This window comes from Mustela nivalis (genome assembly GCF_964662115.1).
Source record: "Mustela nivalis genome assembly, chromosome: 9".
Lineage (NCBI taxonomy): Eukaryota > Metazoa > Chordata > Mammalia > Carnivora > Mustelidae > Mustela > Mustela nivalis.
In genome coordinates this window covers 102,053,206-102,074,574 of record NC_139028.1, presented here as the reverse complement: position 1 = coordinate 102,074,574, position 21,369 = coordinate 102,053,206, and the positions used below count along the sequence as shown (strand labels likewise).

The 21,369-nt window shown below is 53.1% G+C and overlaps 1 protein-coding gene and 1 long non-coding RNA gene across 3 annotated transcripts in view; both read right to left on the bottom strand.

Annotated features, from left to right (window-relative positions):
- CREB3L1 (cAMP responsive element binding protein 3 like 1) overlaps positions 1 to 7,090 on the bottom strand; it is a 34,344-nt gene extending 27,254 nt beyond the window's left edge. The window contains exon 1 of the mRNA XM_082747443.1: positions 6,868 to 7,090. Within this exon, the coding sequence (XP_082603569.1) occupies positions 6,868 to 6,969 (102 nt within the window). The 5' untranslated portion in view covers positions 6,970 to 7,090. The remainder of the gene's footprint in view (positions 1 to 6,867) is intronic.
- Positions 7,091 to 14,378: 7,288 nt separating this feature from the next.
- Positions 14,379 to 21,257, bottom strand: LOC309872751. Of its 2 annotated transcripts, XR_014316108.1 has the most exons (4): positions 21,167 to 21,257; positions 18,675 to 18,790; positions 15,041 to 15,111; positions 14,379 to 14,689 (listed from the first exon to the last, which is right to left on the bottom strand). It is a non-coding gene; the product is annotated as an uncharacterized lncRNA (long non-coding RNA). The 2 variants fall into 2 exon arrangements; XR_014316109.1 differs by lacking the exon at positions 21,167 to 21,257 and having other exon boundaries at positions 18,675 to 18,832.
- Positions 21,258 to 21,369: the final 112 nt, after the last annotated feature.

Genomic DNA, 21,369 nt, shown 5'->3' with positions numbered 1-21,369 from the left:
GGGTGGCTCAGTTGGTTAAGCGTCTGCCTTCTGCTCAGGTCATGATCCCAGTGTCCTGGGATCGAGTCCCACATCAGGCTCATTGCTCGGCAGGCAGCCTGCTTCTCCCTCTGCCTCTAGCCTGCCACTCTGTCTGCCTGTGCTTGTGCTCTGTATCTCTCTCTCTAACAAATAAATAAAAATCTTAAAAAAAAAAATAATCGTCTGATGTTCCTGCTCTCAAAGAACTCTCTATCTAGTTCAGCAATGATGCAGCCAGGGCCCAGAGAGGGGAAGTGATTTGTCCAAGGTCACACAGTGAGTTTAGGAGAGGTGAGGATGGCCCAGGCAGAGGGGCACACTTGGGAAAGGGCTTGGGCCTCCCCGCCTCAGAAGCAGTTCCCCTCAGTGACTGCTTTAAAACCGACTCCCGGCTCTCCAGGAGGGCCTGAAGAGCCTGCCTTACTCCTCTGTTGCTTTCATTTTTGTTTTTCTTTTGGAAGGGGAAAAGGGGGACAGCTGCTGCTGTCCAGCTGTTATACTGGACCACACAGCCCAGCCCAGATGTGTCAGCCTCTCTGGGATGGGTGAAATGGCTCCTGGGCCAAGAACCAAGGGCCAAGGGCCAAGGAAGCTGCGGTGAGGGCTCTGTCCCAGGAGACTTGGGAGAGGAGGCATGGTGAAGTCGGCAGCAGGGAAGCCCATAATTGCCCCAGTTGTCAAGCTGACTTTGCTGGTGACATGGTATGTCCAGGTCATGGAGATCAGACTCTCTGACATTCCAAGGAAATTGATCCCTTGGACATATTTTCTGTGATAGTCAGAGTTCTAGACCATCTCTTGTGCCTCCCAGCCTCTTCTGAACCAGACACCCCCACCCTTACCTTCTTCTTGCCCATCCTGGTCAAGGGTCCTGCTACTTATTCTGACTTCCCCTCGTCTGCTTGAGGGGGTTACACAGTGTTCCAGCCAGAGCAATGCTCACGGTCTTGACTTAACTCCACCCAAATCTTCCTCCTCCATCCTGCCCCCTGGAGCGCAGAGACTTCCAGAAGAACAGCTTGTTCTCCAGCATCTGGAGCTGGTTTCTTGAGGGAGGTTCAGGGGCAAGCCAGGTCCCAGAGAGGGTGCTCCAGGAGGGCCTCTGGACCAGGATTTGCAGGAGGCACATGGTATGGGGTGGGGAAGACACAAGGTGGGGCTGTCCTTTGTCCTCTCCTGGCACAGCAGGCAGGCCAGCCAGACATAAATAGATCCTCCTGGGGAGTCCTGGGAGCTACAGAGAGCAAAGGTCCTAGTTCCCAGGTGGGCCGGGGAGCAGCATGCCCAAGCGAATCTGAGGACAGGGCATGGGATGGGCTGTGGGGCCTCTGCTCGGCTCTCACTGGCCAGGCGAGCTGCTGGCACTGCCCCTAATGCTCCAGGCATCCGTGGTTCCCTGAGGTTGACAGTGGGAGAGAATGAAGGCGGGGTCCCTCTCATATCAGGCAGCCCAAACTTCCCGTGGCCTAGAGAGCAAAGTGCAAACCAGAACGAGAGAGAGAGAGAGAGAGAGAGAGAGAATGAGAGAGAGAAATTGAGAGAAAGAAAGAGTGAGTTGACGGTTCTCTCCCCAACTTGACTCATTCCATGGGACCCCTGGCTCCTTTCCACCCTTGGCTTTCTTATCTGCACAGGGGACAAGGATACCTCTATAGGCTCAATAAAAGAGACAGTGCCTTCCAGCAAGTTCTTTGCCAAGAGGGATGGGGCCATGATGGAGAGAGTGTGCCAGGTCCCCTCCTCTAAGAAACCTGCCGTGACCTCGATCTCAGCTGGATGCTCCTCCTGGGGGGCCCGCCCTGCTCTGCACCATCCCTGCACCCGTGGTGCTGCTACTGTGTCTGCCCCCCCCTCACTTGCCTGTCGCTATAAACAGTGACCAGCAAAGGGCTCCTTCTGTGCCCATTTGTTAAAAGACTGGACGCATGGATTGAAGAACAACCAAGCGAAGCCCCAGCTGGTCCAGGGAAGCCAGAGGGACCCCACTGTAGTTTGGGGTACAGGCAGCATTTTTTGTGGGGTCCAGCATTCCAATGACCTTCCAGGCTAACCAGGCCAGGACCCTGAGAACTCTGGGGCCCCTTCTGGAATTAGCAATACACTTCTGGAACACTCAGGCCTGTCTTTTAAAAAAACATTCTCCTATTCCCTTCCAGGGACTGCTCTAGTCTGAAGTAATTTTCTCTACAAATACAGTAAATCCTTGAAATGGAGAAAAATCCACTACAGGGCAACCCAAACTTATCTCTTTCCTCTGCCTGGAGCCCACCTCAAGTGATGGTGGGCAAAACCCTTATCTCGGGATGGGCCGGTTGGTAAAGAAGTGACTGTCCCATGCTCCTCTGGAGCTTTCTCAGTTTGGTCTGCTGCATGTGGTCAGGTTCCATGATCTTGACTTTTGGGCTTTTTGTCATAGTACAGACCAACAGAAGAACGTTGCTTTTCATTGCTCCTGAAATAACGTAACTCCGCATTTTGCATGACTGAAAAATTTGGACTTGGCTTCTTGTCTTATGATGGAGTTTGACTATATTAAGCCCCTATTTTGTACCAGAGCACTGGGCTAGGTTTATGACCTAGCCATAAACCCTAGAACTGACAGGGTCTCTGTTCTCATGGAACTTGCTTCCTCAGTGGAGGAGACGGACAGTAAGCCAGCAACATAGCTGTACACTGGGATGAGGGCTATGAAGGCCTCAAGGGCTGACCCAGAAAATGAGAGGAGGTCAGGGGTCACTTGAGGGGGTCAGGAGGCTGCTCCAAAGAGTTGGCATCTGGACTAAAGAGAATGGGATGGAGAGAACCGGGGGGGAAGTGTTCTAGATGTCAGAAACAGCATATGCAACAGCCCTGAGGCAGGACTAGAAGAGACTTCCTTTGAAGCTGGGTAAGTATGGATCCAGGAGTCCCAGGCAACCTGAACAAGAGAAAACTGGAGAAGATGGAAGGCCTAGGGCTAATGTTCAAAGATGAGACCTAAGCCACAAGTTCACATCTGCTGTGGGTCAGCTAATTTACATTATCCTTGTCCAGGGGCCCTGGGGGTCTGTGCCATAGGATGGGGATGACTCAAGGCAATGACAACTCATTGGGAATCATGGAGATCCCTTCTCGAACCTCAGAGTATGGCTTGCAGGATCCTGATGGCTGGCGGCTTAAGCACCCTTGTTCCTCCTCCCTAAAAATATGTGAGGTCTGGGGTGAGCCCCCTTTCCCTCATTTAGCCATCCTCGGTTGAGGCCTCCTCTTTGCCAAGCACTGTGCTGGGCACTGGGGATAGCACAAGGGAACAAGACAGACTCCTGCCTTCAAGGAGCTTGTATCCCAGTGGGGGAAGCAAACACAAAACAAAAGACCCCTACCCCAAACAAACTCAGTGTTTTGGAGGAGGACTTGGTATCTGGGGAGATCTCTCTTCCCGAGTTGGAGCCCTGAGATTTTAGCTTCTCCATTAGTTCTTTTCTAGGGGATTCTACTCTGAGACCAGAGTGCCTTGGCCCTTGGGTCTTCTTTCCTGTTGGTGAGAATTTAAAGAGAAACACACACACACACACACACACACACACACACACACACACACCCCTCCCCTTTTAGGGGCTGTTAAAGGCCCACACACAGACATAGGAACACCCAAATGCACATACTTCTCTAATCTCCCTAATCCCCCAAGGCTGGGATAGTGGTGGTTGTGGTGGTTCTCTGTTTCCCTATTTAGCTCTGGAGAAGCCAGGCTCTGGGCCTGGCTTAGCCCCCACAACTCCCTTCCCCTGGGCTGGTCCCTGGGTCTTAGTCATTTCCACACCTGGCCTCCCCAACTGCTGGGAGGTAAACGAATGAATGTACTGGGCAAACATCCTTGCAGCTTCCTGCTGCTCCCCTTTGAGAAAACAGCACTCCTCTTCCTCCTTCTCCTCCCCACACCCTCCCAGCTGGGGCATCTGTGGGATCCGAAGCCGTTTCTCTCTGGAGAAACTAGAGTCAGTCCTTCTCCTTAGCCAGAAGAAGGCAAGAGGCACACAGACATAGTATCTCTGTCTGGAGACACAACCTATTCTCCCTCTAGTGCTTTATCCCAGCTTTCTGAGCACCAGTCCCTCTCTCATACCTGCCCAGGAGCTGAAGGATCACAGGATACAGGGGACAAGGGCTCTCCTGTGGTCACATCAGGAACTGGGAAGGAGTGGGGGATGGAGAGGAAGTAGAAGTCCCCCACATCTGTCAGGAAGCACAGCCCCTTCTGAGGGGTGTCCCCGAGAATCACACGGATAAGCTGGGAACAGAATGAAGGAATCTTCATAGAAGGCAAAAAGAAAATGTCCCTAACCCTCCAGATGTACCTGACTTGAACTGCAAACTCATTCTGTCTCTGTCCATGTGAACATGTATTTCTTACAGAGTTGTGTACAGGGTGAGCATCAGAATTTTGGGTTCTTGCTTTTTGCATGGGGCAACAGAACACACACACTTTCCACATGATCTTATGGCCTTTATCTGGATTTTTAAGAAGGAGAGTGAATACCCTGTTTTCTATCTTCTAGACTGGGAGACACACAGACTCCATTCCTTCCCATCCTTACCTTGGAAAAACTTCCCTACCCTCATGCCGAATGAAGAGGGAGTCAGGGGTAGGGTTGGTATGTGGTCTCAGCTGTAAGGGATCTTGGACATATAAGCGGAGGCACCAGAGAAGGAAAGTGATTTGCTCAAGGTCACACAGCAACTCATTGAGTAGTTCTTAACCACCACTCCATCTAGTTTCTGGAACAAGTTAACTATAGAAACTTTACCTGCCAGGCATTTTCCTCCATTGATTTTTTAAATTAATTTTCTCACCACTATGGGGAAGGATCTATACCTCCATTTTTCCAATGCAAGAACCAAGGCCCAGAGGAAGAAAAGCCACTTGTCTGAACTGCCCAGCTGGCTGGTGACAGAACAGCTAGAACCAAATCTCCAGATTCCTAGCTGGGAGTTCTTGGTCTATCCTCCTAGAAATCCCTTCCTCTCTCCCTTCCTGGCTTAGCCTTGCCTAGGTTCAAGGTCAGGAGTTTCCCCGGCAGGGCTTTCCCTCCCTAGTCCCAGTGCTGGATACCACTGTCTGATCCTGCCTCCTTTCCTGCGCTGGACCAAGGCCCAGCTGAGCAGCTGGGGACACAAGGCTGAATGGAGGATCAGGAAGAAGCTGTAGGCAGCAGAGTTCATTCAGAAGAAAGACCCACTCAGCTGCTGAGGGCACCTCATGGTGCTGTGGGGAGAGCTCTATCACCCCCCCCCCCCAACCCTGCTGCAGGGGAACAAACTCCAAACTCCTCTCCCTCTGACTGGTATCCATTACCAACTCCAGGAGGGGTGTACAGAACCCCCATTCCCTGCCACTTGATCCCCAGGATCTGTGCCAGACTATCCTTAGAAAGACTTGATTCAACTTCTGCCCACTTTACAGACAAAGCAGCAGAGGCACAGCTCACAGTAGGATGCTGAAGCAGGCGCAGGACTAGAACCCTGCTCTCCCCACTACCAGCTCAAGTCCTCCCCACCTCCTGTTCTTGGCCTGTGTGCAGAATTGTGTTGCTCCCTTTCCCTGGGACCAGGGGCCATCCTCAGAAAGCAGGGTGACCCAGATATCCCTAATGGAGGGCTGGGAGACCTCACACCCCATGTCTCCTGGACTCAGGTTCCTGTCCCTTGGCTTGTTTCCCCACCATCAGTCTAGAGGTCTGGGACAATTGAAGTCAAAGTCCACGATGTCCAATCCTGGAAGTCTCTGCATTTGGCTCTTGTCTGGCCAAGTTTATCGTGGTCCCAGGAGGTGGAGACTAGCCAGCAGAGACCCGTCAGACGGAATCCCAGCAGATTCCCCAAGCTGTCCACATTTCAACCCAGCAGGCCCTTCTGAACCCAAATATTTTCTTGCCTTGCGGAGCCCATGCCCCTCCCCCCAGCAGGGCTTTTGGGCTGAGCCTGAGAGAGGGAGGAAGGGAGGGAAGAAGAGAAGCCACGTTTCCTTAGGGAGGGAGGGGAAGAGAAAGAGAAGCACAAGCTCAGAGACAGAGATAGTCACGAAGACACAGGGAGAGAGTCAGAGAAAGGGAGATACGAAGGACGGAGGAACAGAACTAGAGACACAAAGATGGGGAGAAAGACCTCCCTTCTCCAGACCGATCATCCTGTGCTGCCCTGACCATCTCAGCCTCGGGTCCGTCCCTAGGGAACCTCAGGCCTGACTCCGCGGGGCGGCCGCGGCAGCACCCCTCAGTTACCAGGACTCCCTTAGAACCGGGGTACGACTCTGGCCCCCCAAGGGGCGTCGGGTCCCTGGCCTTCCGAACACTTCCGTGTGCGCCCCCCAGCGGAGAACCAGCCGCTGAGCCACCGAGGTCCTAAAGGGGGCGCAGGCAGGGGCGCCGCCACTTTTAGCCCAATCTGGTCCCGGAACCCCGGGGGTGGGTGGAGAACCGCTGGAAATGGGGGGGGGGGACTTGGGGGGAGGCAGGACTGGTGTCCCTCGGGGACGTATCCAGGGATCGGCTGGCCCTGACTCCTCGACATCCCATTCCTCCTAGAAAGCCGAGGTCAATGTATCCACGGACGGAGCCCCCAGGACGGGTGCGCACTAGCGCAAGCTCGGAGGCTCCGGCCCAGGTTCGGGGTCTAGCGGGGGTATGGAGGGATCTAGTGCCCAAATCTCACGGCTCTAACCACGTGTCTCTCGGGGACCCTGCACCGAGCCCCCTCCCCCGCTTCTGCCCTGTGATGTGTAGTCCCGTCCCTCGGGAAGTGGGGGTCAGGCGCGCCGCGAAGAGGGGTGCGGAGTGGAGGAAAGGGGACGCAGACCCTTCGTCTTACCGCATTGTTGAGGAAATCCGACTCGTTCAGATCCCCCAAGTCCAGGAAGCTGGATCCAGGGAACAGCCTGTCGGCCGGGAAGGGCTCCAAGACGGCGTCCATCGCGGCCGGCTCCGGAGACCCCCTTCGCCTGGGCTTCCCTCACTCCAGGGCGGCGGCGCACCCGGCCCAGAGCTCCTGTCTGAGCGCAGGCTAGCGGGCGGGGGCAGGTCTGGGGCAAAGCCCCGGGGAGGGGCAGGCAGGGGCGGCGCGGCCCCGGGTAGGGGGCGCCGGGGGCGCGGGGGCCTTAGGGCAGCGGCGCGGAGCAGGCTGGGCTCAGGGGCCCCGGGCGCACCGCGAGCATTTAGCCGACTCCTCCTCCTCCGGATCCTCCCGGGGCACAGCTGGCTTCCATGGGGAGCCTGGGAGTGGGGCTGAGGGCTTGAGGAGCCCCCCGGACAGGGTGGCAGCCGGGGGTGGGGGAGCTAAGTGCTCCCCCGAGACTGGGTGGCTGCCCGGCGCTCTGCTCTCTCTGCGTCTCCCTCTGCACAGCTTCTGTCACTTTCCTCTGTGAAACCGGGAACCCCTGGCTGGTTAGCCCAGCTGGCCGAGGCTCCACGCCCCCATATCAATATTCACGATAAATTTCATATTAATGAGAAGAGGGAGGGGCCTGAGGAATGGCCCCTCCTCTTTTAAAGAGACAACGGCAAGCTGATCTTCCCTGTTCAATGTCTCTGTTCTCTGAAGATCAAGGTAGGGGCTTGAAGCAAAATTATCCTGGAGCCAGTAACTGTGTTCCTGGAACCTCGGCATCTCGTCGAGGCTTTGCCAACCACTGCCCCATAAATTCATGAGGGAGCTGAGTTATTTCCATTTTTCCAGCCTTATGCTAGAGCCTGAACCAAATCCAAAGTTGGGCAATTCTGTCTCATGGGCCCCTCAACAGATCTCTCGGTGGAGATCTGTTCACATGTCACCTCCTCCAGGGAGACTTCCCTGGTCTGCAGGCTGGAGCAGTTAGCATCCTATACACTCGAGGGACACAGTGTGCTTACCTCCTCTGTGGTGAGTCTAATGTGTTACTGTCACCATTTGCTCACATGTCTATGATCCCACCGGACTCTGAGATCCTTCAGGGCAAGGGCCGGTATCCAGGTTTCTTGTGTGTGAAAGGGCACAGTGAACAGCAGAAATGAGGCGAAGACTCCTCTGCTCATCAGTCATCCAGTCCCTCTAATGGCTCGTAAGAGCAAGAACAGAGAACAGCAGAGCCCATGGAGCTTGCCAGGTGTGGCTGTCTGCACACCCCAGGGTCACCGAACACTCCCAGGCCCCCTGGAACCAGTACCCAAGTGGCCTGCCAGGGAGTTCAGCTTAATCTCTTGAAAAAGCTGATAAACAATCACCAGGCACCTGAACAAATGGAGGGAATGAGAAAGGCACTGGTTCCTGCCCAGAAGTCATTAATAGGATTAAGTGTGTCCTCTCAGTCTGTGGCTTTTAATTAGCTCAGGAACCAAAAAGCCTTTAAGAAGCAGAGATGTCATTGTGGTTAAGCCAGAGTGTCACGGAAATTGCTCTGTTGGTGCCAAGGTGGGCACACACGGTGAGGCAGAGATAGAAGCTGTTTGCTCGCCTGGGGCAGGTAGGCAGGCGCGTGGCTTTCCCTCCGTCTCATGACCCAGTTGACAGAGTTCTGGAGAATAAGGTTCTGACCCTCCAAGCTGTCACATGACTATTAGTGCCCAAGCTTCCTGAAGAGTTCGCTTCTGAGAAGCTGAGAATATAGCCCACACTCTAGGTGGGCCCAAAAGCAATCAGCTGACTCTCAAAACAGTGACAGGTAGAATTAGGGTGCTGAGACCGTGGGTGTGTTCCCCACATGCCTCACATCTGGCCACCTGGGGAACATTCCAGCACTGAGAATGTGGCCGATCCTTTTCCAGGAGGAGGGGCATAGTCTCTGGCAGGGCCAACACACCAGTCTGTGGCAGGTCAGTTTGAAGTAGCAGGTGTCTGGGGTCCTGGTCCCCAAGCTTGGAGTCCCTGCAGGCCCCCAGGAGGAAGAAAACTGTCCCTCTGCCTGAGGTTGGCTGGAAATTGTGTGTGTGTTCCTCCCAGCCGGCTCTGTAATTGGAGACAGAGGCACCATTTAAATGATTGGGGAAGATTATATAGTTTTAGATAAATAGGATTAGAGTGTCCTCTCTTTCCTGATTCTTACCCAGGTGAACACCCCAGGAAACCATTGGAAATAATCCTGGGGAGACAAACTGGTTCCGGTACCTCCCGTGGAGTCTGAGAGGCAGGATCTCCCAGGAGAAATCCTGAGGGTGGGGGGGGTGGCGGAGGGGGCAGGGGAGGAGGAGAGAAGAGAGGGAATGGGCAGTGCAGAGCCTGGCACATAGTAGGAGCGTGATCTTGCTTTTTTCCCAGGTCAAGGGGATGGCGAAGTCCCGCAAGGACGAGTGCGGCAGGGAATTTAGTCACATGTTCTGCAAGTATTACTGAGCGTGATAAACAGCCCCGGCACTGAAGATATAGCAGTGATTAAGAATTTTTCCACAGTCACTGAGGGAAGAAAGGGTAGAAAAAATGGAAGAAAATGGTTTCAGAGAGTGGGAGGACCACGAAGGAAATAAACCAGTGTGATCCAACTGAGTGGGGAAGGAGACCCTCTCTGATGTGTGAGCTGAGAACCCAGGCCTGGGCTGAACGGTAAAAGGGGGCACAGTGGAGGGAAAAGGACTGCAGCCAGAGGGACCAGTTAGTAGAACAGAAGGGGTGGGAGAGGCAGGCATTGGTGTGGGAGCGAGAGGGACGAACGTGAAACCCCGGTGCCCTCCACCAACCTGATCGTATGATCTATGATCACAGGAGGCTCGAGGCTCTGTTCAAGTCCTGAAGAGAGTGGTGCTAGCTCAGGTTAGGGGGGCCACCCGAAGCCTTCTGTAGCTGTGTGTCCTTTCTGTATCTTCTCTTACCAGTTTTTGGGGAGAGGAAATCAGACAACTCACTGGGTCTGAGGTTTGGGGGTGTCTCCTCATAGGGAGGGTCTGCTCCCTCCCTGCTAGTCCCTGGACCTGGCCCCACAGTCTAGCCCCTCTCAGGCCCCTTCTCTGCATCTGAAGGGTCAGGGGAAGGAGGCCAAAATTGGTTCTGCAAACACCTGCAATCCAGGTCAAGAAAAGCACAGACTGTAGCCCCTTCCGTTAAGGGCTTAGGAACATCTGGTTGTTGCTCTCCAGCAGCTGTTTCAGAGGGTAAGCGAAATGCATAAAGACATCCCATTCCGGGCAATGACGCACCAGAGAGAAAGGACAGAGATAAGCTTCCTGCCTGTCCCAGACCCTGAAGGTCAGGTGGAGAGAGGGGCTCCTTGTCCGGCTGCGCTGTGAGCAGGGATGGCGTGTGTGTATATCTGAGGGTGGAGGGGGTGGGAGCTTGGATGGGGATGGCCACGCTTTCATACCCCTGGAGAGTCACTGTCCTTCTCTGGGCCTCAGTTTTCACATCAATAAAATGGGAGATGTGTTAATGACGCAGAGGGTCCTGTCCTCTCCAATGACCTTCTAAATGCGCCTATACCAGCACAGGTCTTGTTGGAGAGTGGAGGTGGGAAGGGGCGAAGCACCTGCTTCCTTAGGAGGCTTGGCACTCCGATGTTCCAGGCTCCTGCCCAGAGCCTCCAGAAGGGTGCAAGTCTGGGTATTTACACTCGGCAGGCAGGCCCTGGGTGATAGGTAGAAGGTCACCCAAAGTAAACCTGCCTTGTTTGCCTGGATTGTAAAGGGAAAAACACTTCGGCATACTCTAACAGGAACTTCTGAGAAATGAAAACACATTCATCCTGGAGATTAGGCTGACTTCCGGGGCCTAGATGGGGCCCTTTGTTCTCTTGTGGCTTCCTAAAAGGGGCTACACGGCTGCTTTCCCCTTCCCCTCTGCTGGGGCTGGACCTGGAGTCCCTGGGGTGGCACCCTGCCAGGTGGGTGGGGGGTAGGCTTTAGACCCATCCCCTTGGCCTGGTTCCTTCCCTGCTTCACCCTGAACCATAAAAATACCTGAAATCTATTGAGTACTTGCGTTGTGCCAGGCACTAAATACTTATGTTATCGCATTTAATTCTTGGAAGACACTTGTGAAATGAGTATCATATTCACTGATGCTGGGAGGTACGTTTCAGCATCGCGGAAATCAGAATGTGTCTTATAATCGATGGCATGTGATACTTAGGTAGTTTTTTCTGAATGCACATGAAATAGTGGTGCATCATACAATTGATGATATCGATTCTTAGATTTGATGAAATGTGATTTATTATCATCCCCAATCCTCAGATGAGAAAACCAAGGCTCAGAGAGTTCATGACTTACCACTCCTTTATTTTGCAGGAGACCAAGGCCTGGGGCATAGGAGGCTTGCCTTAGGTCACCAGGTTTAAAGGAGGCAGAGATAGGGATGAAATCTGGGCCTCCAGGCTTCTTACCCAGGGCCCTTTCCGCTCACCCCAGATGAACTGGGTTTGCTCACTAGGGAGAGGCAGGAGCTGAGGGGAGGGCCTTCCTCAGCAGCTAGTGAATCACCAGCCACCCTGCCTTGGAAAAGGACCTTGATTTTTTCCCCCTCTCTAAATTCTCTGAAGACTGAAGTTCCTTAAGGACTAAGAAAACACTTGCCTCTCTTCCAGTGACTTTTCCTGGTAATTATTTAAGCTTCGTTTTCCCTGAATTTCTGTTCTACTGTCCCTTCTTTGGACTGGAGGCAGGCCCGCCCCTTGGCCCTCTGTCTGCCTGCCGCCTGGGGAACAGCTCCACCCGCTTCCTGCTTTGCTCAGTCCTGCTCTGAACTCACCCTTCTTTCCTCTACCTCGAGTCACCTGTACCAACTCTGCTTCTAGATGCCTCTATAATTCAGGCCACTGGCTCCAACCCCAGAGTATGTACACTCAGGTATCCAGCCTCTAGCCCCTTTGCTTTCTAATGGAAGCCAGGGGAGAAAAGTCAACAAAGCCAGGCCTTCCTTTTGCCTTGGTGAGCCCTTATGTTGTCGGGAACACTCCCCAGCAAATCCTGCTCCACCTAGGTCTGGCAGAGCTGGAAATATGGGACTGAGAGGGAGGGCAGGGGTACGGAAAGTTCAGAGGCTAGACCCTGACCCCTACTGCCACACTTGCTCAGTCTACCTCTTGCCTGCTTCTATACCTCAGTTTCCCCAACCTCCAAGGCTGGCGAGGCTGAAGGGGCCCATCAGCAGGAAAGCACAGAAGCAGCATCGGGCATTTAAATCCAAAACTTTGCTAAAATGCACCCAGGCAGTGTTCAGGTGTGTGGAAACAGGTAACGGTCAAGGTTAAATCAAGACTTCAGACTCGTTTTGGTAAAATGAGGGTCTGGGACAGGATGATCGCTCAGATTCCATCCTACCAGCCCTGAGCTGCTGTGATTCGGTCTCCCTCTGTCCAGAGAGCACATGTGGGCTGTGTGTGTGAGGAGCTCCTGTGTCTCTGGGCGTCCATCAGCCAGGAGCTGACTTTGCAGTGGGCGGCCCTGAGACCGTGCCCGCTCGCGCCGCTTGGGCGGCTGATCCTGCGTCTGGAGGTGTCGACTGACCTGAGGGGCTTCTGCCATTCGAGCCCGCGTGCAAGCCTCCAGAGGGAGAGTGCCAGCTCACACCTAGAAGTGGACCCACCCCTCTGTGCATATCCGCGCCAGCGCGTGCGGCCGCAAATCTGGTTTCCATCTTCTTCCAATAGGCAGCAGGGCCCGGGGAGACGGAGTGGAAGATTAATGGTGCTTTTGCACGTGGCTGAGCTCCATGAATGTGGTGGCAGGAGGGAGCAGCCTGAAGCTATGTGGGGAATGAGGGGCAAGCCACAGGAGTGGGGTTCCCTGGGGTTTATAAGCCTGCTGGAGGGGAGGCAGAGCCCTGAGACCGGGAAGGGTGGGTGGGGGGGGGGGAGGGAGAGGACTTCTGAGACCAAGAAGGATCTGGGGACAGCAGGAAAGAATCAGAGTGAGGTTTAGGGCAATTCCTGCACTGGCCTTGCCCAGAGCCTGGTACACAGATAAGTATTTAATTAGCATGTGCTGAAGGGTTGAGGAGCTGTGTGCACAGATCTCACAGACACTCCTTACCTGGGAGGAGACTGAGGACCGAGGAGGACCGAAAAGGAAGGGAGGGAGGGAGGATGGATGTATTAAGCACCTACTATGGGCCAGCTGCTCTAAGGGTCACTGTCAGGCATTTTTTATTTTAATTCAAACACAATAAAAGCCCTAGAAGATAGCCTCAGCTTCGCTGTGTACACACTCCTCCTCCCCAACCTGCCCCCTTTGCCAGGTCCAGGGGAGAGAGCTTCGTTGACCTCAGGGCACAGAAAAGCTGGTCGCTTCTGAGCTGTGGGTCTATTTTGAATCTCATGACCACTTCAGATTTTGTGTCTCATTGAATTTCCTTTATCTGGACTGTCAGGAAGCTCAGAGGTGAATTTGCTGGGGCACACCTCTGTAACAGGATCTCATGGCGGGGGTGGGGGTGGTCGGGACGGGCGGGGGTGGGGGCGGGTGTTCCATTTCACAGACTGACTGCAGCCTGGCTTCATCTTAGGTCTTTATCCCCCCTTTCTTTGTATCCTTTTTCTCCTATTAAGATCTAATTCTGTTGTCTGCAGGGTTTCTCAAATACCTTTAATATACCCTGAAGTGAGATAGGTGTAAATACAGAAATATTTTTACTTTTATAGATGAAAAAGGTGAGGCTCAGAGAGGTTATGTTATTTGTCCAAGGTCACACAGCTATTAAGCTCAAGTGCGAATTGATCTGTTTGACTTAATCTTTCCAGGTAGGATCCAGACTCTAGGACTGGACACGTTTGTAGTAATGGGGGGGCTTTCTGGGGCATTGGGAGGAACCTGGGGGCTTTGGAGACTCCAACCTTTAATTCTCGGTAGTCTTCATTCAGTTTCCTTTGCTTGAAGAGCAGGTCCACGTCTAGGCTCGCATCCCCTGTCATGCAGAGAGAGAGGACTTTGGGGGCTATGGGCATCCCCCATCCGCAGGAACCAGCTCCAGCTCCCATGGCTGAGTAGAACAAACAGAAAACCAGCAGAGCTGGCCTTGGCAATCACCAGGGAGAGCAAATATATATTCCAGATGCTCTGAGGAACATTTCTGGAGCCTCCAGAATTGAAGGGCGGACTAATTCCCTGGAGAAAATGAATGGATGTGGGCCCAGGGGAGCCACGTTTTTTTTCTCAGCTCTGTGGCAAGCAAGCACCAAAAACCCAAGGATCAGGGCGAGGGGCTGCAGTGGTGTGTATTCGGGGCCCTGATCCCTTGCTATACCCCTTCAGGCCTAATCACTTGGAGTCTGTCTCCCCTGGGGAGCCCCTGCATGAAGACTTGGGGATTCCCAGGGTAGGCCTTAACTCATCTGTTAGTGAATCCAGTCCTTACACGGCCCGGCACCACGCATGTCCTCCACAAACTGGGCACCTCTAGGGAGGACGCAAAGAATGAGTTTGATCGAGAGTGGAAGGGGAGTTGTTCCGAGAGCTGAAGTGGAGAATGACGGTGTCTGGCAATCCCGGGACACTGGCAGTGACACACAGTGACACAGAGCTGATGAATAAAGACTTCGTTTCTCGGGCCTGTCCAGATGAGCCCTAGGGCCTCTCGTGTGGGATGCCTGCAGACACTCGCCTGCATGGCCCGGAGGGGAAATCGTCGTAGAAATAAGGATTCTCACAAACTGCCATGTATTCTCTGGTCCCGTTGACCCTCAATGCTCTGCTGATTCGCCGCGAGGATCTCAATCTTCTGAATCCATAAATCGCCCCTGTAAATCAATAAGACAAAGACCAACAATTGGCAAAAAATACCAACAGTGGGCCTGGTACATTTTTACGGTAACATTTATCACGTCTCAGGATTTATGCTACGCAGTTCCTCTGCCTTTTCTTAGTTAAGCCTCATTTAAGCCTTCTCACAACCCTCAGAGGCAGATACAGGATTATCCTGTTTTCCTGGGGCTCACACGGTGGCTTGGACCCCTGTCGTAGCCTGTCCTTATGTGACGTACCTCTTGGGACAACGGTACAGATCCAGACTCTAGGACTGGACACGTTTGTAGTAATGGGGGGCTTTCTGGGGGCATTGGGAGGAACCTGGGGGCTTTGGAGACTCCAACCTTTAATTCTCGGTAGGCTTCATTCAGTTTCCTTTGCTTGAAGAGCAGGTCCACGTCTAGGCTCGCATCCCCTGTCATGCAGAGAGAGAGGGCTTTGGGGGCTATGGGCATCCCCCATCCGCAGGAACCAGCTCAGCCACCACAGACCCGGACCCAAGGCCTCAGGAAAATACTGCAGGGCCCAGGAAGGGAAAGTGAGGTAGGATCCTCTCTACCTAGCAACTTGGGAAAAAGCCTAGAACCCCCAGTATCTAGGTAGATGGCTTTTGAGGGTTGTTTTTTAAAAAAATTATTATTATTATTATTTTTGGTCTTTTTGAATTTGTTAACTAGATAATGTCACGTGACTCAAAAACATAAAAAAGGGAATACAATAAGAGGTAATCCTCTCATTCCTATATCCTCCAACCTCATGGCTACATTTTCACCCTTTAATCAACATACAATCAATTTGATTGCTTCCTTGGGTACCCTTCTTTGGGGTGTGTATGTTTGTGTGTGTGTATGCATATGTATCTATATATTTTTTCCTCTCTCTCTTTTTTTTGGAGAAAGAGGGACAGAGAGAGTGGTGGGGAGGGGCAGAGGGAGACAGAAAATCCTAGGCAGGCTCCATGCTCCACGTGGAGCCCGACATGGCACTCACGACCCTGACATCGAGACCTGAGCCGAAATCAAGAGTCGGACACTTCGCCCATGGAGCCACCCAGCTCTTTCTCTTTTTTAACTGAAAAGAGGGTTATATATACATTGTTCTATATCTTTTTTTCCCTTTTTAAAAAAATCTGTTTTGGAGATCTGCCTATATTAGTACATAGAGAACTTCCTCATTCTTTTTTTGTTTTTTTTTTTAAAGATTTTATTTATTTATTTGACAGACAAAGATCACAAGTAGGCAGAGAGGCAGGCAGAGAGAGGAGGAAGCAGGCTCCCTGCTGAGCAGAGAGCCCGATGCAGGGCTCTATCCCAGGACCCTGGGATCATGACCTGAGCCGAAGGCAGAGGCTTAACCTACTGAGCCACCCAGGTGCCCCTCATTCTTTTTTTTTAAGTAGCTGCATAGCTACCCGTTGTATGACTGTACCGTAATTTACTTCTCTATCCCTAGATGATGGACATTTGGATCGTTTCCAAGTTTTTACTATCACAAACAATGTTGTATTGATAGTCTTGTTCAAGCACTGTGTATCTGTAGGGTAAATTCTCAGGCAAGGTATTACTGGGTCAAAGAGAATGTGCATTTGTAATGTTGATAGATAGTGTCAACTGGTTCATATCAATTCACGCCCCGGAGCGGCTATGTACACAGTGCTGCTTTCTCTGCTGTCTTTGAAATAAAGGGTATCAGTAAACGTTTGAATGGTTTCCAGCTTGCATTTCTCTTCTATTAGTGAGGCTGAGAGTCATTTTAGAAGCCCAAGAACACTTTAAGTTTCCTTTTCTGTAGACCCTTTTCATATTCTTTGACCTTTTCAAAATTAGTGGTTGGTCTTGTCTTATTGATTTTTAGAAGCTCTTTATATGTTAGGGAGATTGTGCTATGATTGATAAGGGCAGCGAGGCCACAGTTGACATCCCCTCTGGGAAAGGCTGTGGAGGTGGATTCTTCCTCACACCTCCATCCTACCATCCAAAACTCAGTCATTTATTTAATGAGCATTTACTGAGTACCTCTTGAGTGCTAGGCTCAGTGCTTAGGCATCAGAGACCTTAGGTTGCTCGAAGTCCGGTGGGGTCTCAGATATGTAATCAGACAGGTTGTACGTCAGTGTGAGATGAACTGTAGTTCAGGGATTCAGAATGAGTGCTTCAGGGCATGGGAGGGGAAGCGGTAGCCTGTGCCTCCTAGTAGACTTGGACATTTGTCTCCATCTGGGGCTGGTTTAGAGCTGCCAAGGCTTTGCCTGCCTCCCTTGCCCTTGTGAGTTCAGCCCTCACACCCTGATTGCCGAAATGCTCGGCTCCAGGAAGATGGTTCTGTCAGTCCGTATCTACAGAATGCTTACCGCATGCGGACCTCCCATCTTGTGCACTCAGACTGCGCGACTTCCTTCCCTGTCTCTTGCTGGTCCTCACCATCTGACTCTATCCTGTCTTGCATCGATTACAACCTGTTGCTGGTCTGCATTCCTCCACTGCTCAGAGGATTGTAATCTCCTTGATGGCAAGATGATAGACTTCCCTCTGGGTCCTCTCTCCTCCGTGCTTAGCATCCGGTGACACTCAGCAAAGGCTTGTTGGATGATGGGTTGTCAGATGGCCGTGTTGGCCGTTAGAGAAGCTGGAAATCACGGCTCTCCTGCACTGGGGCGTGCATCGCAGACAGGCGAGACGGGCACACGTTGGGCACAGGGTTGGGTAATATGCCAGGCTGAAACCCCAGCATAAGAGCCCAGCCAGGAAAGGGTTAAGCTTGCTGGAGTTTTGTATATGAAATGGCACCAGAAAAAAAAAAATGTGCAGACTAGCAATTGAGCCCTGTCTCATCCTGGTTCAAATGACATTGTCTGAGCTTTCCCAGCCTCGCCTCCTGCACTAATTACAGACCTTCCTGGGGAGGAAGACTGGGACCAGGAGGGCTTCATTACAGGCTCCTTTGCTGGAGGGAGCAAACCCCAATGACTGAACCCAATGACCAAACAAACTCTCTTGAAGAGAGGCCTGGGGGTTCCTCTGATGCACTTCCCTGCTGCTGTATGGCTGAGAAAGGGTTAAGAAGTAGACATGGACTGGAGGAATAGGCCCAAGTCTAATGCTGGGGTGGGAGGGCCAAGCTTGGGGTGGGGGGAGCAGCCAGGCCTAGGCGCTGAGCTACCCATCCCTGCTCTACTCCACTCGCCTAGGCTTGGGCCCCCCTCTCACCTCTTGCCCCCCAAGATGGCCGCTGCCCGCTGCCCGGGCTGTGTCAGGGCCTCCCCTCTGTGGTCGCCTGCCTGCTGCCTCTCCCTGTGGCCTGTGGAGACCTCGCCTTCTTTAATCTTCCATTTATCTTGAGGCCTCGCCCCTCTGAGATTGGCTTTGATGTGGGGCCTGCTCCCAGGGGGGTGGAAATCAAGGGTTTCCTAGGCCTGGTCTGGACGCTGCCCACTGCCCCCAGCCCAGGCGGGGCCCAGAGGTCTCCTGGCCATCCGGACAAGACCCTGAGGATGACTCCCACAGACAAGAGGGCAGGAGATTTGGTTCCTGATCTTCAGGCCCATGGAGGGGCTGCTGCCTGGGCCCCAAAGTGGTGGACTGTGTTCAGAAACAAGAGCTTTGTTACCACACCGTGTGACTTACTCTCACGCCCGTCACCCCTACTGCTCACCCATCGGCCCCCCAGTGATAACAGCAAGAGCAAAGCAAATACCAATGTTCTCCTGCGCAGCAAAGTACCCGGCGCCGGGCTTGGCATCTTCCCGTGTATAACATAATTAGTCCTCCTAGCTAGGTGCTCCAGGCATCATTTTAAAGGGGAGGCAACAACATGATTGATACATTCCTGTTCATCAAAATTTACTGAGTTCCTGCTATGCGCCCAGCGCCATTCTAGGCGCTGAGGGTATAGTAATAAACACAGTGGATGCATTCTTACTCTTCTGTACAGGAGGTCGTAAATGGTCAAATACACATAATTGTCATATGAAGTCAGTACCTTGAAGAAAAGCACAGGGCCATCGTTTCGGACTCAGTGGTGTCCTGTCACTTGAAGACGCAGAGACCGACGGGGCGGCAGGAGAGATTTTGCTCTGTGACCATCTGCGGGAAACCCTGTCCCGAAGCGGGAAGAGATGGTGCAAAGGTCAGAGGTCGGAGGTCCTTCTTTTGCTGTGGGCACAGCCAGGAGGCCAGTGGGACAAGAGGTGGGCGGTGGTAAGAAGAGAGCTGGGTCAGGTGTGGTACTGCGGAGTGCGATGGGTGTGATGGGAGGGTTTGAGCATCAGACAGGTTTGATCTCATTTACGTTTTGAATCAGAGACTCAAAACTCTTTAAGTTGCAGAGGCTAACAGGAGCTCAGGCTCACCTGGCTACACCCAGATTCAGATCTTGGGGCTAGAAGTGGCTGCCATCTCCCACGAGGGGCAGGGGCTGTGGCCAATTCGCCTCGGCATCCCCTGAACCCTGCAGAAGGCCTGGCACAGACTAAAGGCTTGCAAATGCCTGCAGAAGAATGGGTCAGTTCCAGAACTTCCACGAAGTGGAAGTGGGAAGTGGGGAAGTGGTGGTTGGGGGCACGGGAGGCAAGTCAGCTAAATCTCTGGGGTCTCAGTTTGTCCATCTGGAAATGGGGGAGAAAACAGTTTATTTGTCTTGCCTGGAGGACCTCACCAGGTGGGGATCCAGTGGGCCCCGGTGTGCGAAAGGGCGAGGCATGGTGTGAAGTGTCCGAGAATGCTCTGCAGTCTGACTTCATCTGTCTTTGCTCCTGGAGGGCCCCTGACCTGATGGCTGAGGGGTGCAAATGTGTCCTTGTGACTGAGTGTCCCCGTCACCTTTCTGAGGTATGTGTGTGCCCAGGTAGATGTCTGTTTACCTGTGTTAACAGCACCTGGAAGGCTGCTGCCTTGGGCTGGCTGTCTGTGGGAACTTGGGCTCCAGAACGGGCACAGAGGGAGTAGAAGACACAGACCCAGAGGACCTCCCTCTACCTCCATCCATATCGGGGTCCCTGGAATTCCCATCACTCCTACATCCTCTGTCCCAGCTCACAGTGAAAAGTGAGGGAATTGTCTGTACATCTGTCATTTTATCCCACTTGTCTGTGGGGTCCTGTGGGCCAGGGCTACTCCAGGGACAAGACTGTATCTGCTGGGTGGTTGGTGTTTAGGAAGCCATGGATGGATGAGTGGATGGATGGTCCCTGGTCTCTGGAATCAGATGGTCCTAGAGTCAGAGGGCCTCAGGACTCTACTTTAACTAAGTCACTCCTCCTATCTGGGCCTCAGTTTCCTTCTGTAGAAATGGATTTTTGTCTTCATTCATTCATTCATTTGCAGTCCCTCCTTGTGAATGTTAGGGTACTGTCCATGTTCTGGGCAAACAGACATTATTTAGAATCAGCGCTGCCCTCAAGAAGCTGAAAGGTGTCACAGGCACAGGTCGCAAGAATTGCAGTGTAAAGTGAGAAATGTCTCTACAGAGGGTGCCGAAGGGGCTCAGAGTGGGCAGTGGCCTGCTCTGCATTGGATGGGAGGACAGGAAGATTTATTTCCCCGTACACGGCGTCCTTGATGTGGGTCTTGGAGGAGAGAGAAGTAGGTGTTTGTTAGTGTGGACTTTCCAGACCAAGGGGATGGCATGCCAAAGATCCTGGAGGTACGACAGAGCATGGCCCCCTGGGGAGAGTGCCAGCACTGGGGTACTGGCCCCAACTTATTGAGGCTGGTAGGGCGTGGTGAGTGACTGGGCTGGGGAGGGCGGCCAGGGGCCAGATCGTTCAAGGCCTAAGCCCCTTCAAGGAATTCTAAGCGTTATCCTGAAGGCAAATGGGGCCACTGGCAGATTTCGGGGGCAGAAAAGTAGCATGATTGGGATGCATTTTCAGCAAACCGCTCTGCGGTGGTGTGGACAACAGATCAGAGGTGCGTAAGACTAGAACCAGCCCGTGGAGTTAGGACACTGCTGCGGTTCTAACCAGGTGGGCGAAGATAAGAGCCTGAACAGAAGTTAACAATAGCCCTCAGTCCCCAGAGCTGACTGTATGCCAGCCCAGCTCTACGTTAAACATTTGCAAATACTATCGCATTTCTTCCTCAGAGTCCCCGGTGCATGGGTGCTATTAGGATCCCTCTCCCCCTGCGGGAGTTCTTCCGTCACCCCAGGAAGAACATTTCTGTGGTCCTTTCCAGGATTCTGCGGCCTGCCCCCCGCCCCCGCCTCCCCCGCCAGGGGCCATAGCTAGTGTATACACACCGAGGGGTGGGTCAGCCTGAGAACCTGGCCCTCACCTGCCTCTCTCCTTGGGCCCTGAGGACTGCCCTGCCAGGGCTGGAAGCGTCCCCTGAAGGAGCCCGGCCCTTGGGCCAGAGCTGAGCAAATGGGATATTCTTCCCATTAAGAGGTTTCCAACAGGCCCAATGGCCACGTGGCTTCCCTCTGTGCTTCCTCTCCTGGGCCAGTTTGAAATGCCGGCCTCCCCCACTTACCTCTGTGGACTTTTCCAGGCCCCGGGAGCCAGCTGGGCCAACTGACGTCAGGACACCGATGGCCTGCGAGCGGCGTGCTGAATCACCCCCGCCCCAAGTGGACGCCCCAGTCTCTACCTGCGTGTTGCTTTGTCCTTCACAGGTCAGGGCGTTGGTTTTCTTTTTAAATAAATAAAGCTGAACCTGACTCACAACTCAACTCA